Source organism: Callithrix jacchus, chromosome 6 (assembly GCF_049354715.1).
Source record: "Callithrix jacchus isolate 240 chromosome 6, calJac240_pri, whole genome shotgun sequence".
NCBI lineage: Eukaryota > Metazoa > Chordata > Mammalia > Primates > Cebidae > Callithrix > Callithrix jacchus.
The window spans coordinates 28,740,213-28,766,236 of NC_133507.1; the positions used below are offsets into that span (position 1 = coordinate 28,740,213).

Here is a 26,024-nt window from a genome sequence, read left to right on the forward strand (position 1 = left end):
TAAACTAGAAATCAATGTGACTCCCCAGGGGCTGTGACAGCTCAGGAGCCTCTTTTGAAGTTATAGGGAAAAAAATGGTTTTAATAAAATAAACTTTGCATTTCTGGAGAGCCCTCCAGACTATTTGATTCTAAGCTTCCTCTTTGAGCTATTTTTGCAACTTTTATGTTTTCTCCACATAGCACATCCTTTTGGATTATTGATTCTAGCCTGGTTCAATGTCTTCCAGCTGTTTTACAACTCTGTATAAATGTGTCTGTTCTTTGAATTATCTTTTGAATCATTATGACATGTCTGGTTCCTTCATTGATTCATATGTAAAATAAAATCTTTAACATGCTATGATGGTTAATATTAGGTGTCAACTTGATTGGATTGAAGGATGTCTAGATAGCTAGTATCGTTTCTGGGTGTGTCTGTGAAGACGTTGCTAGAGGAGATTAACATGTGAGTCAGTGGACTGGGAGAGGATGACCCATCTACCCTCAGTGTGCGTGGGCACCATTCAATCGGCTGCCAGCACAGCTAGAACAGAGCAAGTAGAAGAAGCTGGGATAAGATGGCTTGCTGGGTCTTCTGGCTTTCATCTTTCTCCTATGCTAGCTGCTTTCTGCCCTTTGACATTAGACTCCAGGTTCTTTGACCTTGGGACTCTTGGACTTATATCAGTGGTTTGCCAGGTGCTCTTGGGCCTTTGGACACAGACTGAAGGCTGCACTGGACTGAGCCACCATTGGCTTCCTTCCTCCTCAGCTTTCAGAGGGCCTATCATGGGACTTCACTTTGTGACTGTGTGAGTCAATTCCTCTTCATAAACTCCCTTTCATATATACATACATCCTATTAGTTGTCCTTCTGGAGAATCCTAATACACGTGTGGATTTTGTATTTGTAAAAGACGATTTTACTCTTTTTAGGAAAATTATCTTTCAACAAAGAAAACGTCCCCTCCTCCCTTAAAGTTATCCTGTAAAGAATGCCCTGCGGCGATGAAAGCTTTCTTCCCATACACAGCCATTTTACTACCAGACAGCTGCACCGCAAGGATTCAGAATCAGCACCACAAACCAACTCTTGGTCTTTGGAACCAAGACCAGTTTGCCAGTGCAGACCCATAAGTATTTTATGGGGGATCTCATCCCAGAAGCTCTATTGTCTCTTGAAATCAATGGTATGGAACAAGCCGTACTCCATTCGACCATTTTTGAAAATCTCCCTCTCATAATAATCCAGAACCTCAGTTAGAGTCAGCGGTCCTGTCTTTTCCCTGGGAGATTCTCAGTTTCCTATGTAAGGTAGATGTGCCTTCAAATTCCACCTGTCAGTAGCATCCAGGTCTCAAATTCAAAGGGATTTTACTGAAAACAGGGTGAATCCTAATTCTGCTCACCAGTGCATAAGCCCCAAGTCCCTGGCTAGTAAAATACTCCCTTGTGCCCATTTTTCAGATGAGGAAATGAAGGTTCAGAGAGGTTCAGTACCTTACCCAAATGGCGCAAGTAGCACATAGTGGACCTGGATTCAAATCCAGAAAGGTCAGACCCAACCCAGTTCTCCTTCCACTAAAATACCAATGCTGAACACACCTTTCCACCAAGCTGCCAAGACGTCAAGGAGTCTCTCCAAAACTCCAGATGCAAATAGCATCTCCTATTTCTTTTTCTTAAATATGTTCCAAAAGAACCTGAGAAACTCTAAAGCCTCAAACATTTTTAAAACTGACATCTAAAACATTTCATCATGAATTTAAATAGTTACAAAGGAGGTAATTTCTACCATAAATTAAACATTACTTTTTTGAAAAATGACATCACTATTTTAAGTACATTCTAATTACCAAGATAATTTGATACTGATCATCATCCAGAAATAAATGCTCAGAAATTTTCCTTGTTTTCCCTTCCTTCTTAGAGTCATACTTCCATTTCATCTTTCTTAAGATGAGCTGAGATTGTGCCATTGCACTCCAGCCTGGGCAACAGAGTGAGACTCTGTCTCAAAAAAACAAAAAAAGATACCCCATAAGCCTGCCTTACTTAGCTTGATTGAAGGATAAATACTGCTTATCTTTCATATGTTTTTGATGATGTTTCTTTTCTCTTATTTTAGAATTAAATACTGGGAATATATAAAAGGTTACTTACAAAATATGTCTAAGGTGAAATATGTCTAAAGTGAAAAACAATACAAAAATTCCATGCTCCCACAACGTAAATTAAGCAGTGCAACATGACCCATCGCTTCTGAAATGCCCTCCACCTGCCCTTCTCCTTCACCCTCTGAGGGAACCACCAGCCTGAAGGTAGTTCTTTCTAAAGAACTATATTACTTTGTTTGAAATTATACGGTGTACCCTATTGTATTTCTCTGTAACAAAAAAACTTTGATTTCATGTTTCATATGCTGTAACTATAAAGCTTGTTAAAAATATTTCTTCTGGATTGCGTAATTATGACAACTGTTATTAGTACATAATTGATCAAAACATAAACACTGGATAAGCAGTCCATTTTATTGCCAACTTATTTCCTACATCAATCAGTGGGGCAGGGTTTTTGTCCCCTCAATGAATCCACACGTTTATGGATGAATGATTACAAGGTTATATAAATAAAACACGTGTCACCAGCAATCCTATTCTTTGTTCATAAAAAAGTAGAAGATAATATGTTTTAGTAAGGCTGTGTCCTTCAATTCTTTAAACTCCTTTCTCAGGGCTTGATAAATACTACCTTCAGGCTGGTGGTTCCCTCAGAGGGTGAAGGAGAAGGGCAGGTGGAGGGCATTTCAGAAGCGATGGGTCATGTTGCACTGCTTAATTTACGTTGTGGGAGCATGGAATTTTTGTATTGTTTTTCACTTTAGACATATTTCACCTTAGACATATTTTGTAAGTAACCTTTTATATATTCTCAGTACTTAATTCTAAAATAAGAGAAAAGAAACATCAGCAAAAACATATGAAAGATAAGCAGTATTTATCCTTCAATCAAGCTAAGCAAGTAAGGCTTATGGGGTATCTTTTTTTGTTTTTTTGAGACAGAGTCTCACTCTGTTGCCCAGGCTGGAGTGCAATGGCGCAATCTCGGCTCACTGCAACCTTTACCTCCTGGGTTCAAGCCATTCTCCTGCTTCAGCCTCCCAAGTAGCTGGGAGTAAGCACCCACCACCACACCTGGCTAATTTTTGTATTTTTAGTAGAGACAAGATTTTGCCATGTTGATTTCAAACTCCTGACCTCAGGTGATTCTCCCACCTCGGTCCCCCAAAGTGCTGGGATTGCAAGTGTGAGCCACCATGCCCAGCCTATGAGGTATCATTTTAGATTATTTCGCTTCTTTTCCTACAATGCATTAATGCCTGCCAGTCAGTGCAGGATTTCAGATTTGATAGGTTTCCTTTAGGGGAGACATGGTATTTTCCCTCCGGACCTACTACACAGACACTGAATTGGTATGCATTCATTTCTTACTAATGGGCAAGGACGGCCAAGAGAAAGTGAGATGGTAGCATCTTGAAGAGTGGTTGGGAGGGACTTCACTGATAATGTGGCTTTCGGTCACAAGGAAATGATGGAGCCGAGCACATGGATGTCAGGGAGAAGGTATTATCAGAGGAAACAGCATCTGCAAACTTCTGTTGCACACATAGTGTGTGACATGCAAGACTTCCTATTTTGTCTTCCTTCACCTGGGAGGAGTCATTTCTTGCCCACTCTATACCTCTCCACACAGTACCCCATGCACCTCCCTAGGTACTATCTCTCACACTCTAATTATTTATGCACACACCCATGCCCTGCTGTAAGTTCTTAAGTTCTTTAGGGCAAGGAAAAAAGGGCACAGCCTTGAGGATGCTCACACTTAGTTTTTATTAGCCACAGTTTCCCATAGTTTTCTACCTCCTAGGAAATGCACAGCTCACCAAGAGCACCCAGTCGCCATCCTGTCCTGCTTGCATGGCTGACACTGGTGAACACATCTGCAAAGTCACTCAGGGCCTGGTTTCCTCAGGTGCAGAGAACGTCAGGTGAGGAGGAGCCAGAACTTAGAGCCCCTTTCTTCCCCATATGGGATAGGATACCCAAGCCAAATGACCCATGCATCATGAAACAGAGACAGGACCCTGAGCTGCCCAAGAGGCCTGGGTACTTGGAGTTTCCACTAAAGCCAGGTTACTGGATCATGGCCTGCCCATCCTCCCACAGTGAGTAATCCCTAGCCCAACCGTAAACATCTCTTCAGCACTGCACACATAATGCAGTCGGGATGCCTTTTGATTACTGGGCTCTGTGACCTTCAGCTGCTGAGGTGCAAGAATCAAGCATGGGCATGAAAGGCAAGGGGTCACCACAGCAGCATCATTCTGCCTTGCCCCTGGGCTACGTGCCCCAGCCCAGCAGCCTGTGACCTAGGGACTGCTGCAGCCTGGGGCATCAGGGGCCCTAGAGCAGGATGCCTGGACTAGGAGTGGACTGCCCTGCTGATGGGTCGTTTTTCTGTGAAGAAGCTTTTCAACAGTAGCACCTGGCTGAAGCCGACCACGAACAGGGCGATCGTCTCGCCGATAGACCAGTAAGAGACTCGGCTATTGAGGTCTTCCGCTCGGGCCCGGTCCTGGGCCTCTCGCAGCCGGTAATGCGTCTGGGAGTCAATGACCGTCTTCAGAGCCTCGTGGATGGTCACACAGGCAGATTCCATCTGGGCAGGAAGAGAAAAGCAGTCACGCAGCTAACCCTGAGACAAACGTGGGATCCAGCAAACCACAAATGCTACCATCAACATCCTAGGGGACATCCACTGAATACTATGAGTCTGTGCTATGGGTTTTCTTTAATCCTCGCAAGCCTAATTGAGGCTCAGAGAGGTTAAGCAACCTGCCCAGAGTCACACTGCTGGTATGTGGCTGAGTTAGAGTTTGGCTCAACTGTCAGAGTCCTGAACCTAAGCACTCCCTATACTCTCTTATCTAATCCTGGCAATATCCCTGATAGGCACAGACCATTACCCTCACTGTTAATGAGGGCTTATCCCACATACAGATGAGGAAACTGAGGCTCCAGGAGACTACGTGAATTTGAATTGCCCAAGGTCACATGAGTAATAAACAGCAGAGTGTGAAATAGACCACAGTTGTGTTTCACCTCTGAGTCCACTGCTAATGCTCATTCTATTATATAATTGCTGCCTACAGTTTTATGTATACACGTAAACACATGAAGACACATGCCTCATGTATATAAGAACATACATATGCATGCAAAGACATATATGAACAGGCACCATATAGACACATATGCTCATATGTAACGCATACTACGTCATCACTTTCTTTACCTGCCAACATATTCAATGTCGTAAGCAGAAGTCTGAAAATGTCCTTCCCACCACCACCAAGATCCCCTGCCCTAATTCCAGGAAGCTATGAATATAGCTATCATCTCTGTGACTGCATCATGTTAATATGACACAGCTGACCTTAAATTAAGACGGGGCGATTATCGAAGCCTGATCTAATTGCAGGAGACCTTAGATGCTGGGAGTTTTTTCTAGCTAGTTGCAGAAGAAGTCAAGATGGTGTTGAAGCATGAGAAGAATTCACTGGCTTTCAAGGTGAAGGTGACCACCTGCTAGCATTAGAAAAAGGCCTCCAGGGGCTGAGGGTACAACAGTCAGCAAGGAAACGGGGACCTCAGTCCTACAACCACAAAGAACGGAACTCCACCAAAACCTGAATAAGCATGAAAGCAGATCCTTTTCCAGAGCTTCCAGCTAGGAGCCCAACCTGCCACCACCTCAACATTAGCCTTGGGAGACTCCAAGCAAAGAATCTGGCCAACCTGCCCAGGCTCACAGCATGCAGAGCTGTGTGGTAACAAGTGAGTATTCTGGGGACTGGAGAGAGATAACATTGGGAGAAATACCTAATGTAGATGATGGGGGGATGGATGCAGCAAACCATCATGGCACATGTATACCTATGTAACAAACCTGCATGATCTGCACATGTACCCCAGAACTTACAGTATAATCAAAAAAGAAAAAAAATAAGTGAGTATTCTATTAAGACACTATGTCTGTAGTAATTAGTTACTCAGCAATAGACAACTAACACATTATGCCTGTGGGAAAATGTGAGTTCTTATTCAGAGGCAGCCTCTAAACCACCACATATCTAAGACCTAGAAAATTATATCTCATCAGTGAGTTCTCAGGCTAGATGATTCACAAAGCATGCGCCAGACACTTCAGTTCCCAAACTCCAAAGCCAAACTATTTGTAAAGTGCAATATAATAAGCCAGAAAAGACTAAGTCACTCTGTGACCTCCCTCCCCAAAACCCTTGTTTCTCTCTCACATTGAACCCCTTCCAGAAGACAAATGGGAAATACTGCCAAACAGTGGTGTTACCCATACCTGCCTCATTGGGTATCCTTAACTCTGGACCATTCTAGGAGCTGAACCAGATGAGGCAAGGAAGAACAAACGCTTCCCTTCAGCCTCTGCTTCTATCTTTCTGGCAACAGTCTACCTTCCAAGGCTTTGGGACTCTCCTGCACGTGGTGGCTGGCCCTCTCATCCTCTTCCACATTTAAAAAGTGGTGAAATGTCACATTAGATGGCATGATCACAGCATATCAGATGGAACTGGTAGAGTCAGACTGGGCACCAGCTCGAGGAGCAATATCAAGTAAAGAAGCCCATTTGTCCCCCCAGGGGTACCTCCGTCCTGCTTTCTCAGTGACATCCTCAATGCTCTGTTATTTTGGGCTACATATCTGTTCTCTCACAACTGCAGTATAGTCAGCACTGGACATCTTCACTTCCCCACATTTGTCATGTGGGCTACAGCTGCAAATGTTTGATACTGAAAAAGGGACAAATGATCCCAAGAAGGATTCTATACATCAAGAAGTTGACTCCAAAGGGAACTTCCAATGCCAAGTGGCTTCAAAGGCCAACCACCAGAAGAGAAAGCTCAGGGGTAGGCCTCTGCCCTGGGGTCAATGGTCCCATTTGTGGTTACTCCCAACTCTCTAAGGGATGCCTCCAAAGCTCACTAAGGCATGTCCACTGTCACAGATGGAACAGGAGACCACACTTGGAAGAAAGTAGGAAAGAGGTCAATGCGGAGTCAGACTTAACCCTATGTGAACCCGTGCCAAAGCTAACTTGAGATATGGCATTTCTAGAAGCCTCCCTAGTGCTCCCTGTCAGAAACTAACTAAACAGGCAGACTTGGTAATACAAACCAGTTCTATATTTACATCACTCTGGTGATCCCCGGAAATCACAAGGACTGAAGGTGGGGCTGGGGAACTCAGGAGAGATATCTATAGGGCGAGGTTATAAGAATTTTAAATTGGCTGGGCCCGGTGGCTCACACCTGTAATCCCAGTACTTTGGGAGGCTGAGGCAGGTGGATCACAAGGTCAAAAGATTGAGACCATCCTGGCCAACTTGGTGAAACCCCATCTCTACTAAAAATAAAAAAATTAGCTGGGAGTGGTGGCGTACGCCTGTAGTCCCAGCTACTCAGGAGGCTGAGGCAGGAGATTTGTTTGAACCAGGGAGGCGGAGACTGCAGTGAGCTGAGATCGTGCCACTGCACTTAAGCCTGGCGCCTGGTGACAGAGCAAGACTCTGTCTAAAAAAAAAAAAAATTTCAAATCATGGCTGAGTTTAATAGCTTACACTTCCACTAATTCCTTCTTTCAGACTTTACTCAATGCCCGCTTTTCTTCCAGGCACTGTGCTAGGCCCAGGGAATTAAGAATCAGAGCCAGACACAGTCCTGGGTCTCAGAAAGTTCACAATGTAAAGAAAAATTACTCAACTGTAATGCAATATGCAAAGAGCCAAGAACAGAAGAGTATGCAGAGTTGTGGGAACACCCAGGAGAAAGCTGCTGAGCCTGCCGGAGAAGATGGAGTAGCTGATATGGGACGCGGCAAGCAGAGCCCTGATGAATGGGCAGGACATCACCAGGCTGAGGACGAGAACACAATCCGGGCAGGAGAAGCACAGGCGAAGAACTGTACAGGGCCTGGTCTGGGGTCAGGGACTGATGTGGTGATGGCAATGCATGGAGAAGCAGCTGTAGGGAGGTGGGAGTTCACAGAAAAGGGCCTCAGTCTAAGACTTTATGGTGTGGCTCTATGAGCAGAAGACTGGCAAGATCAGAATTCCGCTTTATGAGAATCTGCCGCTGGCAGTTATGATGCAGAAAGGGATGTATAGGAACCCGTCCAGAGGCAGGGAAACCACTTAGGTGGCTGTGGTTCTATCGGAAAGAGAAGATGTCAGCCTCCATGAAGGAAGTCACCAAGTCAGGGAAGAGTGGATTTGGCGGAAACTGATGGTAATGAAATCACAGGACTTGGTAACCAAGTAGATCATTCTTGAAATCAGTGGGAGGGATGGAGACACACACATAAGCGTATACATGTATGTATCATGGTTGAGGGAGTATATGTGTATATGTATGTGTGTGGTGCACACACGCGTGTGTACTCATATGTACATATACACATACACATTTGTATGTATAAATCCGCACAGAATTTGTTTTTAAACACTCTGGAAGGGCACATTTGATTTTCCAGGTGAGAATTCCATTCTCCAAGTTTATTTGTCACAATTTCATTCAGAAACAAAGGGTACACTGGACTCACTTGACTGGGGGCTCCTTGGACCGCAGGCTCTGGCCTGGGAATTCAGCAGTACTGGTCAGCATCTCCAGCCTTCTTCCAGAGCCCAGAATCGCTGGAGAGGAAGGAGGAAGGGAAGAGGAAGAGAGGAAGGACACGGAAATCACAGACGTAGACACCAAGACAGAGGGGAAGTCAGATATTTACGTGAGGCATTACTTTAAAGGCCTAGATCCAGCGACACAGGCCAGAAACCGGCACTGAGATTGCATGAAGAGTGGCCTTTAAAGGAACAATCTCAGATCAGATCAGTGAAACAAAGGGACCAGCTCCAAGTGGGTAACAGAGCAACAGGTGATACTCTACAGCTTTCTTGGCATCTAACACCTGCAGACGCCTTCAGGACCTGGCGCAGATGCTGCAAGAGACCCCAGAGAATCACAGATACCTGGATACTCACTCTCACTGTAAAAACATGCTACTTCCCCATCCACTGAGATTTTACATTAGTGCTCATCTAAAACAAACCCCTTCAGCCTGTTACCACAAAATTTCAGTTAGGCAATCCCTCAGCCAGCTTCCCACCCAGCAGAAAACCAACAGAAACTGTCTGCTCTGCTTCAGGGTTCTGTTTTCCCAGGCACGGGTCCCCAGCTCTCCTTGTGTGTGACCTTCTGCCCTGCTAAGACCACCAGTCCTGGCTGGCTCCCAATATCCTGGAGCCTCACAGGAATTATGGTCGTGGCTCCCTGGTGACAGTCAGTCTCTAGGACACCCTAACCCATCCCGTTTCTGGCACTATTCCTTTCCTCCATCTCCACGCTGACATCCCATCCTATCCTGGCTATCTGTGGATGCCAACGTCCTCAGTCTTCAGGTCAGTGTAAACACTGATAAATTCCTGGAACCCTCATCTTATTAGGTCCCCACTGACCCAAGTACCTGCTTCTTTAATTCTTCAAGAACTCAATGACAGGGAAGCAGAAGCTGGCCTCAGAGCATGCAGGAAAGCTTTTCGTCCTTCCTAGACCACCAGTAAAATAGATCTTGGCCTTTGACCTCTGTCAGAAACCTTCAGCTGTGACCAGGATCTGCCCAGATTCTCAGAAAACCTGGAAGCCCCTCAAGCTTAGCTTTTCTGAAGTCAAATCCTCCCAGCCCATGTCCTCTCCTAGGAGCCTGGCTTTCCTGAACTTAGGTCTAAAACAAGTCCTTTGGGGCTGAATCTCTGGCCTGGGCACTGTTCACGATAGAAGCTGTTCTTTCACCTCGTATTTACTTTTCTGCCAGAAACCACGGCCTCTAGCCCACCACTGTGCTGCAGGAAGTCTGGGGAGAAGCGAGATAGCAGCTGCTGCATAAAAACCCACGCCAGGCCAGGTGCGGTAGCTCATGCCTATAATCCCAGCACTTTGGGAGGCCAAGGCGGGTGAATCACGAGGTCACGAGATCAAGACCATCCTGGTCAACATGGTGAAACCCCATCTCTACTAAAAATACTAAAATTAGCTGGGCATGGTGGCACACGCCTATAGTCCCAGCTACCTGGGAGGCTGAGGCAGGAGAATTGCTTGAACCTAGGAGGCAGAGGTTGCAGTGAGCCAAGATTGCGCCATTGCACTCCAACTTGGGTAACAAGAGCGAAACTCCATCTCAAAAAAACCCCACACCAAGCAAGATAAAAAGGGCTGGAAAGAAGAATGAAAGTTCCACTCCATACATTTCACCTGCTCTCTTCATCTAGGAGGCCAAACTCCTACATTCTGAAGTTAAGGTAAAGCTCTCCCAGTGAAGCCTTCCTGACTCCTGGAAGAACTCATGGGTGCCTCCTCAAAACCCCTGGCCCCCCAGTTACAGCTCTGACCACAATGCCCTATGGCTAACTGGCTTATAGGGCTGTGCTCCCTGCAGGGCGTCCAGCACCAGGCACAGTGCGTAGACTGGGTGAACACTGGCAAAAAAGCAAGTAGGCACAGATGGTTCAAGGCGGCACAGTCAGAGAAGTGGAAGGAAATGGTTCTTTTGAGGCTGAGCAGGAGCAAAGAAGAGGTTCTAACATATAAGAAAAGGGAAGTATAAATCACCCTTTCCTGCAACAAAAGCAAGCTACTGCTCAGGCTCCAGGAAAGAATGTCTCTATTCACCTAATTCATTAAGGCTCTTCCTACCCATTTGTTTTCTACTGGTTAAGGGGGAAGTCCTTCAGCTCAGCTTTTGGAGACTTACAAAATCTTCTGAATAGAGGCTGTTTCATCAGTGGCCAACAGAACTCTCATGAGTGTTGGTTGCAAAACACACAACACACCCTTGGCTGGACGTTCTAACAGCAGTCATGTACCAAGCGCAAAGCTCAAACCCAGTTTTAGACAATGGAACTTTCTATGCATGGCCACTAGTTACCTGTGACTACTAAGTAACTGAAGTAAGGCTGTGGTGCAGATGAGGGAGTGCATTTTCATTTAATTTTAATTATATTTAAATAGCCAAATTTAGAGAGTGGCTACTATGATGAACAGGGCAGCCCTAGCCTCCAACTGCTGAGGGAAGATGGAAGACTGGGCAAATGAATCCACAGGCATTCATGAGTGTGCCCAGAGCCACAGAGGAAGAGAGCCACCTTGAAGGGAAGCCCAGAAGGTCATCTGGCCTCCTTGAAATTACAAGGCCCTCTGGCTTTGGTTCCGGTACACGTGCAGTGATGGATGGTTCCTCCTGTCTTACAGGTTTACCTGGGCCCTGAGTCATGTGACAAGCGTTTGGTGAGCTCCTTCCTGTGCCACACCTAATACAGCGAGCACTGAGGATACAAAAGTAAATCATTCAGAGTCCTAGCCCCCCGGAAGCCCAGCTTGCACATGAAAGGCAAACAGGAGCTGAAATAGCAGGAGGGAAGATGGATGAAGGAGGCTGAGATCAGAGAATAATTAATTTTGACAGCCATGAGCGGCAGACACGACTTTCCCCCAAAAATGTCATGGTATGTCTTCCATAGTGCAGAGCTGTTGCTAAAGCTGTACTCGCCAGCCTTCCTGTCATCCAGGTTTGCCACATGACTAAGTTCTCACCCACAGGACATGAGCAGGTGATACGTCTTCCCACTGTGCCTGGGCTTTTAAGAAGCAGACGGGCATTTCTCATTCTTTCCTCCTTTGGCAGCTACAGGCAGATGACTCTGAAGCCCCAGGGGAAGACAGAATACTCTCTAAGGCAGGTGCTGTGCCACTTTCTGACAAGAAAGAATGAGCCTGGATGCCTGAGTCACACCATGGAGGAAAGCTCCCCACCAACCTTTTCCAGATTATTATGCATGAGAATAAGCATCTATTGTGTTAGGCCATTGATGTTTTGAGTTTATTTTGTTATGGCACCTTGTGTTACCTTAACTAATACACCACGCAGAGTAAGACTTTGCTCTTACTTTGCCCTATGTGTCACATCACGTGTCTCCACATATATTATGATACAGATAATATAAGTGGAGACACATGATGCAGGTACTTCAAAAGTGGTACTGTGCAAAAGACAGAGTAGGAATGAAAGAGTAGAGACAGGAATATCCGAGGACAGTACCGCAGGGATCTGGTTAGAGAATGGGAAGGAAGATCAAAAGAAGAGCGTAGCGTCCTTTAGGACTAAGTGTGAAGAAAAGAGGCAAAACCAACCCTGATGATGACTCCGACCACCAGTCTAGACAGAGGCCAATGAGGAGGAACGCCCAGGGGGTTTAGCAGCCCCACACTGCTCATGTTCACTCACCTGGGTGAGAGCTGTGACCCTGTTCCCCATGTCTGGGAGAATGGGGGGCTCATCACCTACTTGAAAGTCAAAGTAGATGGTCTTGTGAGAGAAGGTGGAAAACTCATTACTGAAGCAAAACTGATAAACACCCTTGACCTCAGCCCGGTGCGTGAAGCTGTCGTACTGCTTCTTGGTTTCTCTGTAGATGGTGTTCCCCTGGGGGTCCTCCACAAAGCAGTCAACATCGTAGTGGCCTCCAGTGATGACCTGACAACCATAAAAAGCTTACTGTTATCAAAGGGGCAACCACCACCTACCAAATGCCAACCAGACCCTGTGATCAGACTAAACATTTCTGTCGTTTAATCTTCAAACGTTTCCAAGGCAGGGGCTATGCCACTTCCCATTTTACTGAGGCTGACCAAGGTTAAATAAATTGGCTATGGTCACACCACTTGAAAGTGGAAGGGCTAAGATCTGAATCTATGCCTGCCTGACTCCAAAGTTTGCCCTGCGGGAGTTCAAAGAGCCTAATCCTTTCCATTTTACAGAAGAAGAAACCAAGCTTCAAGGATAAGTAAATTGCCTAAGGTTACACAACAGAAAGTGGTAGGGCTGGGGTCTGTCCTAACGGCTTTTGGTTCCAGTGCTCAAATATTTACCTATTGCATTATTCTGACGCATGAACAAACATACCCCAGGATAACTGGTCTTCATAAGATGGTGCTGATAAGGCTTCCAGAAATGCAGAGCAAGATGAGGAGGGATGCCCAAGAAACTATTCCAATGCAACCAGATACCACTGATTCTTTATCTTTAATACTTAACACAAGACCAGCAAATCACTGCTTTAGGGCACTGCCACTCATTAGCCATGTGACCCTACACAAGTTACTTTACTCTCTGAGGACATGTCTTTATCCATGAAGTGAGGATTCCCTAAGTTATCACACCTAAGTGCTTAGCACAATGTCCAACATGGAGCAAGTGCCCCTAGACTGCCAGCCAATTACTGGACAATTGCCAGACTGCAACCAGCCCCCTAGGGGTGACAGTGGAGATGGGGAATTTGATTTGGGGCCACTCTAGAGCACGCATGCTGTACTTCCTGCTTATCCCTTCCAATAACAGATAAGTGCATCCCCCTACCCCCAACAAGGTTTATTCCTGGCTTGCTGAATGCATCTAGTAGCCATTTACAATGTATTATTACAAATTGAATAAAGGAGAATAAAAATATTGATGGACACATTCATGGACTTTCTAAGTGTCAGAGGTAGAGGAGTCCCTGGTAATCATTTAGTTCAAACTCTCCTTCTAACATAAGAAAAAATAAGACCCACATGCAGCAAAATCTGACAAGTAGGGAGTGGCTATAACCAAGATCCATCAAAGGACACAGTCAATGGGCTCCATCTGCTTCTAAACTTAAATGTCTTCTTTGTCCAGATAAAAGTTACTGATCCTGCCCAGCAAGCTTTGCATAAAGCAGTGAGCATCCTGCTGCTGGGTGTGTTTAAACCCAGGCTGGACACACTTCGACAAGGGATTTCACCCTGGCAGTGACCAGATGACCTCTGAGGTCCCCGCAGCCACACAATGATCATTCCTTTTGTCATTGCACCTAGGTTGCCCACATTAACCCATTCACAACTTGCCTGTTGTCCACACAGACGTGAAAGTGGATAAATCAATGACTGAGACTACATGTAAGCTGTCTCCAAGCACAAGCTTCCTTCAGCACCTCTAACCAGAGGCACTGGTCAAATAGCTTGCCCTCGTTCCCGATGCCCGCGCCACCTCACTTCTTAAGTCCCTGTCAGCATGCGTCCACAAGCAGACAACTGTGTGAGTACGATGCTCACTTGGCCCCCAATCCTAGGCCTGCTCACTAAACCTCGGGGCAGACCCCTCACTCAAGACGTGCTCCTATCACCTGTGGGCCACGGGATCTCTCAAAGGAGACGGAAGTACAGGAACTGCGCTTTTCTGAGCCATATGGCAAGAGCCAAGTCTTGCAAGCACACCAGTCCTTGTAAACACCGTCAGGCCTCGATGGCTGCGCTGGGCCCTCCTTTCTTAAGCACCCATTGTCGCCTCTGCTGCCCTCACCTCACTCCAACTTTAAACGCTGGAGAAGGGAGAAAGAAAATAAAACTCTGAACCCACTTCCTCTCGCTGCCATTTCTCAGTACTGGAAAGCATAAGGCGGTGTGAGAGACCTGGGTAGAGGGCCAGTGTCCAGCCGATCAGAACTGGCGTTCGTTAGTGTCTCGGGGCCTGCGGAGGTCTCTCTGGCCAGCTTCCCAGGCTGCGGGACTCGCCCTGGCATCCCATCCCCTGCTCGCACCTGCGGCGCTGACTACCTCCCGCCGTCCTGGCCTGTCTCGGGTAGGCCCTGATGACCCAAACCCTCCTCCTCACGAGGAAGTAAACTGGTCTCCAAGGATCCCCACCCCCTGCAGCCTCCCTGCAGCCTCTGTGGCTAATTCGAGCGCCAGTGTCCAGGTGAGACCCGGGAGTGGCGGGAGAACGGACCGCTGCCAGGTGCCCGGCCTCACCTGGTAATCCAGGGAGAACTTCACGCCCTGCTCCACCTCCTCGTGGAAGCACTGCTTGGCGTTGTCCGGCAGTTCGAAGGTGAGCTCGGCTCCGAGGGGCAGCTCCGCCCGGAGCAGGAGCAGGAGCAGGAGCAGCAGCAGGAGCAGCGCGGAGGCAGAGCGCGGGGCCGCGCAGCCCATGATGCTCTCGGTCCCGTCCCGAGGGCCGCGCTCGGGCGCTGGGCCCCTCGCGGGCTGAGGCGGCGGCTGCCAGGCCCAGAGAGGACCTGCCGGGAGAGACGTGGCGCTAACCCGGCGCTGAGCTTCCGGGATGGCAGGCGGCACAGTGCGCAGCCGCGCGCTCAGAGTGAGCCGCGGCCCTGTATGCCTGCTGCGCATGCGCGCTGGCCGCCCTGAGCCAGGGGTCACGCCCCCTCCCCGCCTCGCGCGGCTCGGGCGGTGGGTCTCCGCGCAGGGGAGGCGGGCCTCCACCCAGCGCGCCCCTACCCAGAAGAGGGAGGAGCCCTCCACTGTTCTGCGCGCTCCCGGACTTGCAGCGCTGAGCATCCCTCCAGGTCCGCCCAGGTCCACCCTCCAGCTGCTGCAGCACGAAGCACCTGGGGTTTTACTCCCTCCATAAGGACGCTGCTTTTGACAGCCCTGTAACTTCAGTCTCACACTTCCCTTGAGAACCAGTCTCCTTGTCTAGAAATGGGTGTGCCCAAACCTAGCATCCACAGTAGGTAGGGAGCTAGGTGAAAGATAACGGAACGCTGGGAACCCCATTAACACTCCCTTCTTCATTCGCGTTCCCTTCCCAAGGTGAAACAGTGTGTGTGGTGGGGGGGGGGGGAGGCGGGAGGAGAGGGGATGTAAGTAAAGACCCATTATTACACCTGCTCTGGGAAAAACAGGGGCGTGCTCGCACACAAACGATCTTATGAAAATCCAAGTGAAGTCTCGCAGCGACTTCAGGTATATTTTGGCTATCAGGACTCCTTGAAAAATTTTCTTGCACAAAACTGTCATTTTTGCACTCTGACTCCTTAAAAGTGCGGAAAGCAGATACCTTGGTTTACTGTCTTACCCATGACCACGGATCTAAGAAGATTCCTTTGTATAATTGTAACTATTGGTATGGTTTTATATTCACTGTGATCTAATAAAGAGAAAAGATAAATTATCATATTGATACTCAATAAATAATTTATTCAGGAGAGCATTACTAGACGTGGTATATCTTGATTTCAGGAAAGAATGTTACTGCCCATAGAGATCTCTGCTGGGCACATTTCACCATGGATGAACATGCTAATAATGTGTGAAAGCAACCTGTAGGCTTGGAAATAACATGTATGCATAACATAGGTATTAATAATATTGACTAGCTCAGTGACTGGCATGAAAGAGGTGTTTAGTAGCGTCCCTTAAGGTTCCTTCCCTAGCACTGTCCTATTTCACATTGTTTTCTAGGAACTGACAGAAAATATGGCAGTCATAATCATCTGATCTAGATGCACTACCTGGAGAAACAAATGACAGATATAAGACCATGATTGCCTTGGCACGGCTGGAGCGCTCGGCTAAGACAAACAAAAAGAAATTTCGGGCTCGGCACCATGGCTAACACCTGTATCCTAGCATTCTGGGAGGCGGATGCAAGAGGATTGCTTGAAGCCAGGAGTTCCAGTCCAGCCTGGCAACGCAGTGAGACCTCGTTTGTAAAAGAAAGAAAGAGAGAGAGAGAGAAGAAAGGAAGGAGGGAAGGAAGGAAGGAGAAAAGAAAGAGGAAGGAAGGAAGGAAAACAAAGGAGGGAGGGAGGGAGGGAGGTAAGGAAAGAAAGAAAAGAAAGAAAGGAAAGGAAAGAAAAAAAAAATTAACCAGACATGGTGGTGTGAGTCTGTAGTCCCAGCTACTTGGGATGCTGAGGTGGGAGGATTTCTTGACACCAGGAGTTTGAAGCTATGTGAACTGTGATGTCACTACTGCACTCCAACATGGGTAACAAAGGGAGACCCCCATCTCCAAAAATCAAAATAACTTTCTCTGGATTAAATGTTAAGTCCTACATTTAAGTTCCAAGAAAACACCTGTATAACTTGAGGGGAGGAGCAGACTTTGTAGTAGCTCAAGTCAGAGCAAGCAGAGTTATACATGCAGGCTATTGGCTGGGACACCTCGGGTCTCCTCCAAGCATCCTCTCACATCTAATAGGCTAGATTACTTCCTTATATGGCAGGCTCAGGGCGACATCCCAAGAGGAACCACGCACAAGCAGCAAGGCCTCCTGAGACCTAAGCTTCAGACCTTTTCCAGTATGACTTTCTCCACATTCTGTTGCAAAGCAAGTTGAAAGGCCAGCCTAGATTCAAGGAGGTGGGAAAATGGAATCTACCTCTGGATTCTAGGAGTTGCAAAGTCACATTGCAAAAGAGGAGCATACCTGGATGGAGGGAATTATGGCTGTTAAGCCTCTTCCCTAGCACCCAGACTCACTCAGCTTGTCAGTGGCTAAACCAGGAAGTGAACCCGAATCTGCTTAATTCTGAAGACTACCAGCTTCCCACTAATCACACTGCCTCTACCCATACCTCAGGGAACGCTTGTCCTACGCCTTCCATATAGCAAACCTTGGACCAAAGCATGAATCTGACACTGAGGCACATTTCAGCTCACACAGAAAATGACTTTCTGGAACTAGAGATTTCCAAAAATAGAATGGCCAAGGATAGTGCATGTTTCATCCCTGAAAATATTCAAACAGATGCAGGTGAACAACCAACCCTTTAGCAACAATAGAGGTGACTCATGAACCTGGGTGGCAGATTATAATGGTGTATGACCTCTAAGGTTCCTTCCAACTTTTATATTGCATGATATATGGTACTAAAGGTAGGATAACTTGAAAGAAAAACCAAAAATGTTTCCTATCCACGTTAGTCCTGGGTGACTTCTGTGAAGGCCTTTTAAAACAGTAAATAAAAGAAACACAAAAAATAAAATACAAATAATAACAAATTAAAGCAGTAAATAAAAATGAGAATTTTAACAGATGCAAAAAAGTGACAAATTCAACATCCATTCGTGCTAATAAAAACTTTAGCAAAACAGAAATAATAGACAATGTTCTTAATGTCATAAAATATGACAAATTTAGACATCATGATTAATGATAAACATTGAAGTCTTTTTCTTCAAACTTGCGAGTAAGACATAAATGCCTGCTATCACAGCTGCTATTTAACATTGTCCCAGCAATTCTAGTGGGAAAGGTTAGGCAAGAAAAATAAATAAAAGGACAGTAATTGGGTATATAAACGCCTGATGAGTGCTTATGTCTAAGGAGAAGGAGAATGCAGAAGTGGCACCCAAGGGAGGCTCACGAACGTTCACATTCTGACTTTCATTAACTGAACATTTATGTTTTACTTCTCTATGTACAGATGCTCCTTGGCTTACGGTGGGGTTACATCTGAATAAACCCATCGTGAATTGAAAACATCCCAAGTAATATGTGTTATCATGAGATGTGCAGTATAAGGTGGACCAATCTGTGCCCTAAAGCAGAATTTTATCATTGCTTCATGCAACAGGAGCATTCCCTAGCATGCTATTAGGATGTTGAAACCTAAGTTTATCCATGCCTCATGCAGGTAATTGGTGGTGAAGAAAAAAGCAACACAGTCACTGTGTGGATTGATTAAAGCAAATGGAAACTTTGCAAACCGCTTAACGTTGCCATGGAGCTATAACCAATGCCAGCTTTTCCCTGAACAAACCAATCAGAGAAAGGTGACACACACTGCCCGCCTGAGACTCACCAACTTATCCAGAATAACTGTTTTGTGGCTGTCAAGCATTTAACTATCCCTTCTATGGGGAAATCCCAAACTAGGTTGGAGACTAACCTGCCTTTCATCACAGAGCCAAAGAGGGACAGATAGTCCCTCTCCCTCTGCTCCTGGGTCCCAAGGTTTGTGGGCATGGGACCCAGGCTCTGCCAACCAGATCCCCTTGTATCTGAATCATGAGGGGGTGTCTAGAGAGGTAGAATCAGAGAACACAGTGGTGGTTACCAGAGGATAGGGAGTGGTGGGTTGGAAAAATGGCCAATAATTACAAAATTTCAGTTATGTAAGAGGAATAAATTCAAGAGAATTATTGTACAACATGGTGTCTATGGTTAATAACAACACATCTACACTTGAAAATCACTGAGTATCTTTTAAGTGTTCTTGCCACAAAAAATGATATATGCAGTAATGTGTGTGTTAATTAGCTCAATGTAGCCATTTCACAATGTATGCATATTTTAAAACATTATGTTGTACACTTCAAATATAAATAATTTTATGTGAATTAAACAAACAAATTTAAATTTGAAAAAGAAAAAAACACTTCAATCTTTAAGTTTTGGACAGGAAAATATTGTGACTAAATGGCTACAGAATGATCTTTAAAAATTGAAAAGCTTTTTGCAATTCACACATTATGTTGGATTCATGGAAATGACTCATATTCTCCCTTGAGTGTGAGGTAAAGAAACACTAATATCTTAAATATAAGAAGAGAAAAATCCATGTGCCCACTCACCATGCCTGAGTTATATTTTCCTTGTGCTAAAAATTCAAAATTCTTCTTACCCCATTGGGTCTTTGTTTCTATAGAAATAAATATAATTTCTTCTGCTCTTAAAAAGAGAAAAAGTAAAAAGAAACATCATGTAACTTTTTGTCTTAACTACAACATGGTGGAGTGGAAAGAGAATGAAATTCAAGACCTGCTCATTAATGTTGTGGCATTAATGTTTTGACATTCTGTTCCTGTCTGGGAGTCCACGTCTGAAACTCTAAAATAAAGGCTGAGACTGGGGATTGGGTGAGTTGATACCGAAGGTTTTCTTCTTCCAATTATCAAGACTTTTGATAATTTCAAACAGCAAGCTTGAACTTCTTTTCTTCAATTTAAAAGAAAACCACAAAGAAAAGAAGAAAAATGAAGGAAAGGACAAAGGTAGGGAGAGAGAATGGAAAGAAGGAAGAGAAGGAAAGGAACAGTAATCTCACGTGGTCCATGTATGAGTGAGGGTAAGATAGGCTATGCTACAGTAAAAATCAACCTCCAGATTCCACGGCTCAGCAAAAGTTTATTTCTTGGCCATTCTATGTTTTTCACAGGTTCAGAAGCAGAGATCTCTTCCATGTATTCATTCAGGGACCCTTGCTGACAGAGATCCCCATAATCTTGAAATTTTTTCACCTCAAACACATATCTCAGTCACAGCAGCAGGGAAAGAGAGTGTGAGAAGATCGCAGGCCAGCAATAATGCATCAGCTCAGAAGAGACACACGTGTTACTTTCACCCACAGCCCATCTTCTGGAATTGATCTCATGGCTGTGCTAAGTCCCAAGGTGAATGAGATTTGTCTTCCACGTGTCTAGAAGGAGAGGACAACTGAATGCTGGTGAATACTGGTTTTATTTGCCACATCACAGTAAAATGAGTAATAATAAAAACATAACAAAGACTTGCAGTTTCTGGTAGAGACAAGTTAGATTATTAGAACAAACAATTAAAAATACAACTTTAAAAATGTTTTCTGGAAGGCATCAAAAAGCTGGCAAGAAAGGAAAGAATTACCAAGCGATGGGCAAAGATGGCCGAGAGGAGACAACACCGGAATGCAGTTCCGAACAAATGAGACTCAGAGGGCTAGAAGACTTCACGATTCAAGTGAGGTGCAGGGTTCAGTTTGGGTGGACTGGAAGGACTCTGAAAGCAGCCCAGGGAGGGAGCCAAAGCAGGGCGAGGGCCGCCCAGGGAGAATGAACCAAGACAGGGTGGGGCGTGTCCCCACCTGGAACGTACAGCCTGCTTGGAGGGTCGGGGGACGTCACCCGCTTAGTGCTCCATTCGGAGCCTGTGCTTACCTCATCTCTCCTGCAACCCACGGTCCAGGAGAGCCCCGCCAGACTGACAGGGCCCTGGGTTGTTCATGCAAATCTGAGCCAGGGCCCCCGCCTGGTGCTGTAAGTTGTCAGCTGGACCAGGGCGGAAGCTTTGACTAACGCCAGCGGGATGGAACTACCCGTCCCACAGAAAGAGGCAGAGTTGAAAGCAGGGAAACAGGCCATAAGGCCTGGAAGGCCCCGCCCCCACGAAACTCAAACTGAAGGCCGCGCCAGAGAGCTTGGCAACAAATACACCATCAAGAAGACTGAGCTCAGAGAAGGAGAGAGGCCACTGGGAAGGAAAGGCTAATTTCACCTGCAAACAAACCCCAGGGGAAGACCACCCACCCAGCAACCTGACTGCATCAGAGGAGTGCAGCAGCAGAGGGAGGTTGGGGAGTGATAACATGGGGAGAAATGCCAGATATAGGTGATGGGGGATGAAGGCAGCAAACCACTTTGCCATGTATGTACCTGTGCAATAATCCTGCATGTTCTGCACATGTACCCCAGAACCTGAAGTGCAATAAAATATATATTAAAAGAAAAGAATTACCAAGCCAAAATTGAAGGGAAAATAATAATTTAGAAAAGGAAATATTCTCACAAGTTACTTTTCCCATGATGGCATTGGCCAATCCTGAATTTTCCTTTTTACAGTCTCACAGGGAGAGTGGACAAAAACCAGAGCAGTAAGGAGGATGTTGAGGCTCATCATTTCACTTCCTGCTCAGAAACTGTTACCCTTAGATATTACATTAAATTCAAACCCCTGCCTTCACAGAAGGAGCACATCCTCTCTCATCCTGACTGTTACAACTCATCCCAACCATCATCCGTATTCTACAAGGTCCAGTCTCCACTTGGGCCCCACATGCTATGGCGACCATGGTCATATCCAACTACATGGCTTCACTAGTGTTATTTATATGTCTAGAAGGATCTGCCAGCTCCATTTGGTAGCCCCATCCCACTCACACTCTCTACAAAACCTCTCTCTCCTCTTACAGCCTATGATGCCCTCCCTTCTAACTTTATATAATCATTCCTTGATCTTCCTACTGTTTCAGGGGAGTTCCTTATAGTACTTTGTTAAAAATTAAGGCTTAATTGACATGCAATACTTTGCATATATTTAAAGTGTACAATTAGGTAAGTTTTCACATACACCTGTGCAACCATCATCGTAAGCATAAATAAACAAATTATTTCCCACAAAAGCTTTCTCATTTTTTTGGTAATCCCTTCTGTCTCTTCCCATTCTTGCCCTCCATTCCTGAAACCATTGATCAGCTTTCTATCACAATACATTAGTTAGAAGGTTCTAGAATTCTGTATAAATGGAATTATATAATAGCACTGTTTTTTAGTATTGCTCTTTAATCTTTGTGTAGTCATTTTAATATGCATCCATGTTGTAACAGATGCCAACAGTTCATTCCTTTTTATTGCTGAGTAAAATTCCATTGTCCATATGAGTTTACTTCTGGTCTCTCTAATCTATTCATTGATCTATTTGTCTACCTTTATGCCAATACCACACTGTTTTGATTACTGTAGCTTTATAATAAATCTTGAAATCATAGAGAGCTAGTCCTCCAACTCCAATCTTTTTTAAAGCTATATTGGCTATTGTAGGCCCTTTGCATTTCCAAGTGAATTTTATAATCATTTTTTTAATTTCTAGAAAAATACCAGCATAAATAAAACAAACATATATATAAACGACTGGTTTTTCACAAAGGAACAAAATATAACTCATTCAACAAATAGTACCAGAAAAATTAGATACCCATGTGCAAAAACGATGACCTTGTACCCATATCTCACACCACATACAAAAATCAAATGAAAAACCAAAAGCTATAAAACTTCTAGAAGAAAAATGGACAAAATATTTATGACCTTGAATTAGGTAAAACTTTCTTAGATAAGACACCAAAAACACAATGTGTATGAAAGAACAAATTGCTAAATTAGATTTCAAAAAAATTCAAAATTTCTGCTTTTTAAAAGATTCTGTTAAGAGATAAAAAGAGGAGCCACAAACTGGAACAAAATCTTTGCAAAATATACACTGTTAAAGGAAGATCCAAAAGACAAAAAGAACTCCTGAGACTCAACGACAGGAAAACAAATAGTAGAATTGTTTAAATGAGCAAAAGATTTGAACAGACACTCCTTCAAAGATATATGGGTGTCAAGAAGCACATGAAAAGATGCTCAACATTTTTACTCATTAAAGATATCAAAATTGTAATCATAATGGGATACTCCTACACATCTAGAAGAATAGCTCAAATTAAAACGATGATAGCAAGTGCTGGCAAAGATATGAAGGAACTGGAACTTTCATACATTGCTGGTAGGAATGTAAAATGCTACAATCATTCTGGAAAACAATTCTGTAGTTTCTTAAAAAATTAAATATATACCTACCATTTAATTCAACCATCCCACTCCTAAGTATTTACAAAAGAAGAAAAGGAAGCATATATCTGTACAAAAACTTGTATATGAATTGTAGTAGCTTTATTTGTAAAATTCCCAAACTGGCAACCACCCAACTGATCATCAGAAAGTAAGTGGATAAACAAATTGTATTATGATGTAATACTGCTCAGCAATAAAAAGAAATGAACTAGGGATACATGAGACCACATGGGTGAATATCTAAATGATCATGCTAAGTGAAAGGGCCAGATGCAATGGAGTGTATGCTGTAGAATTTCACTTATATAAAACTCCAGAAAATGCAAGTTAATATGTACTGACAAGAAGCAAATCAGTAGGTGCTGGGGATGAGATTCAAAGGGGATGTGCAAATTTTTAGTGGCAATGAAAATGTTCATTATCAATGAGAACACATGGACACAGGGAGGGGAACCACACACACCAGGGCCTGTTGTGAGGTAGGGGAGCGAGAGGTGGGAACTTAGAGGATGAGTCAATAGGTGCAGCAAACCGCCATGGCACACGTAACCTATGTCGCACACCTGCACATTCTGCACATGTATCCCGGAACTTAAAGTAAAACAAGTTTAAAAGAAGAAAGAAAAAAAAAGAAATGTTTATTTTCTTGAGTGTGATGATGGTTCACAGTGTATACATATGTCAAAAGGATTAAACCATACGTTATATACACATGATTGGAAATCAATTATACCTCGGCAAAGCTGCTCATAATAATATGTAAATAATTTTATTCCAAAACATGTATTAACTTAGAAACAATGGATAATTTCTTAGAATAATGCAACCTTCCAAATCTGACTCAAGAATAAATATGAAACCTGAATAGCTGGAGTGGTAGATGCTGTTTGGATGCCCCATACAGATTCCCTTTATCAGATAGCTCACTCATTCCTGGCTGCTCTGTTAACTGCTAAGTTTTTACAGCTTCCCCCTTCTCCCAAGAATTACCCTAAATCTGGGTCAGAAAAAAATAGCATCTTCTCCTCAGCCCACAGTCTATGACTGACTTAAGCAAGAATAAAAATAGGAGCCCCTTTGCACTAAAGAGGGATGATTCGGCAGCGAGATGCCTTCTCTCTACACGCCTCCTCTGGGAATCCAGCCAAAGCTAGACCTTACCTGAGATCACCTCTTTCTGGCCTTTCCCTCTGCTCAATCCTGCCTCCCTACCTTTCTTAGAGGTTTTCCCTGAAGATCACTCCCTCAGTACAACATAGGAGCCCAAATCACTGTCTAGGTGTTGGTTTCACTAAACCCAATGTAAGAACCCCATCACCATTAAGTAAATGCAGTTAGTATTTAAAGTCTGAAGCTCAAGCACTTGATAAAAGAAAGGGCTCTGGACCCAGATTGCCAGACTGGGGAGTTCCAATCTCAAATTACCACTTCCCAGCTGAGTGACTTCAGCCAGGTCACCTAATCCCTCTAAACTTTGGTTTCCTCATTTGTGAATGAAGACAATAATTGTACCTACACACTATGCACATGCATGTATGAATGTGCATGCATGAATGCACACACACACTCACACGTACACACACAGAGTCCCACCTGGTCCAGATGATTTTTATCAGCAAGATCTACTTAAAAGAAAAACCTGTGAGTACACAACCAAGAAACATTTCATTCCAAACTTAAACATTTCCAGAGAATGTAAAATGAGGGATCATTCCCCAGTACATGTTATGAGGCTAATATAAACCTGATACCAAGCCAGACAAAGAGTATAAAAAGCAAAGACTCTAGGCTAATTTCATTCATAAGCACAAATCCAAAAAAATCATAATCAAAGTATTAGTTTTGCTTTATTCATTTTGGTTGTACATGTATGCTATAAGGACTCAATTTCATTTTTGTTTCATATGGAAAACAAATTTTCTCATCACCATTTATTGACCTGCAGTACCATCACTATCATACCTAAATTTTCCACCTATTCAAGGTTGTGTTCTGGGCACACTATTCTGTTTTTGTGGTCAGTTTCTCTATTACTGCATCTTATCACAGTATTTTAATTACTATAACTTTTTAAATCATGTCATCTGATACCATAATCTTCCAAACATTGCTACTATTCTTCAAAATTGTCTTAGCTATTTTCAGTCTCTGCTCTTCTGTATGCATTATGGAATCATTTGTCATTTTTAATGAAAAGTCTCATGGATATTTTCATTGTAATCACATTAAGGGAAATCAAGTTATGTTATTCTCCCAGCAATATCCGATAGCGTGGGGAAAAGCATCATATTCACAATAATGCTTACTTCCTAGTAATAGGATGAAAAAGAAATGTATACAACAATCTCTACGAGGAAATCTAAACACTTTTATGAGGGATTAAAAATGAAGATGAACTTTTTAGAGTAACAATTTATGCTTCTGGATTGGAAGATTTGATCTTTTAAAAAATGTTAATTAGTACCAAATAACTAAATGATATCATAGACTACTAATCATAATCGCAGTACAATTTTAATACTTAATAAAATGGTTTCAAGAAATAATTTGTCCAGTGAAGAGAATTGAGAGGGGACTTGACCCACAAATTGTGAAAGCAAATTGAAACTCTACAATAACTTAAATAATGGGCTGTGATGCTGGTACAGAAAGACAAGTACATCGTGGAATGTCACAGAATGAAACAGAATGGGATGGAAGAGTTCAGTAA

General features: G+C 44.2%; 1 protein-coding gene across 3 annotated transcripts in view; it reads right to left on the reverse strand.

The window, feature by feature from the left end:
* Positions 1-15,264, reverse strand: part of TMED3 (transmembrane p24 trafficking protein 3) — a 45,068-nt gene extending 29,804 nt beyond the window's left edge. The window contains exons 1-4 of one of the 3 annotated variants that reach the window (XR_013519297.1): positions 14,950-15,264; positions 12,407-12,655; positions 8,675-8,765; positions 3,848-4,700 (exon numbers count right to left, since the gene is read on the reverse strand). Coding sequence is in view for 2 of the 3 variants with exons in the window: in XM_002749215.5 (XP_002749261.3) it covers positions 4,464-4,700; positions 12,407-12,655; positions 14,950-15,129 (666 nt within the window). In the remaining variant the exon portion in view is untranslated. Of the gene's footprint in view, positions 1-3,847; positions 4,701-8,674; positions 8,766-12,406; positions 12,656-14,949 lie in introns of those variants that run through there. The other 2 variants (XM_002749215.5, XM_017973337.4) reach the window with 2 other exon arrangements.
* Between the last annotated feature and the right edge of the window lie 10,760 nt (positions 15,265-26,024).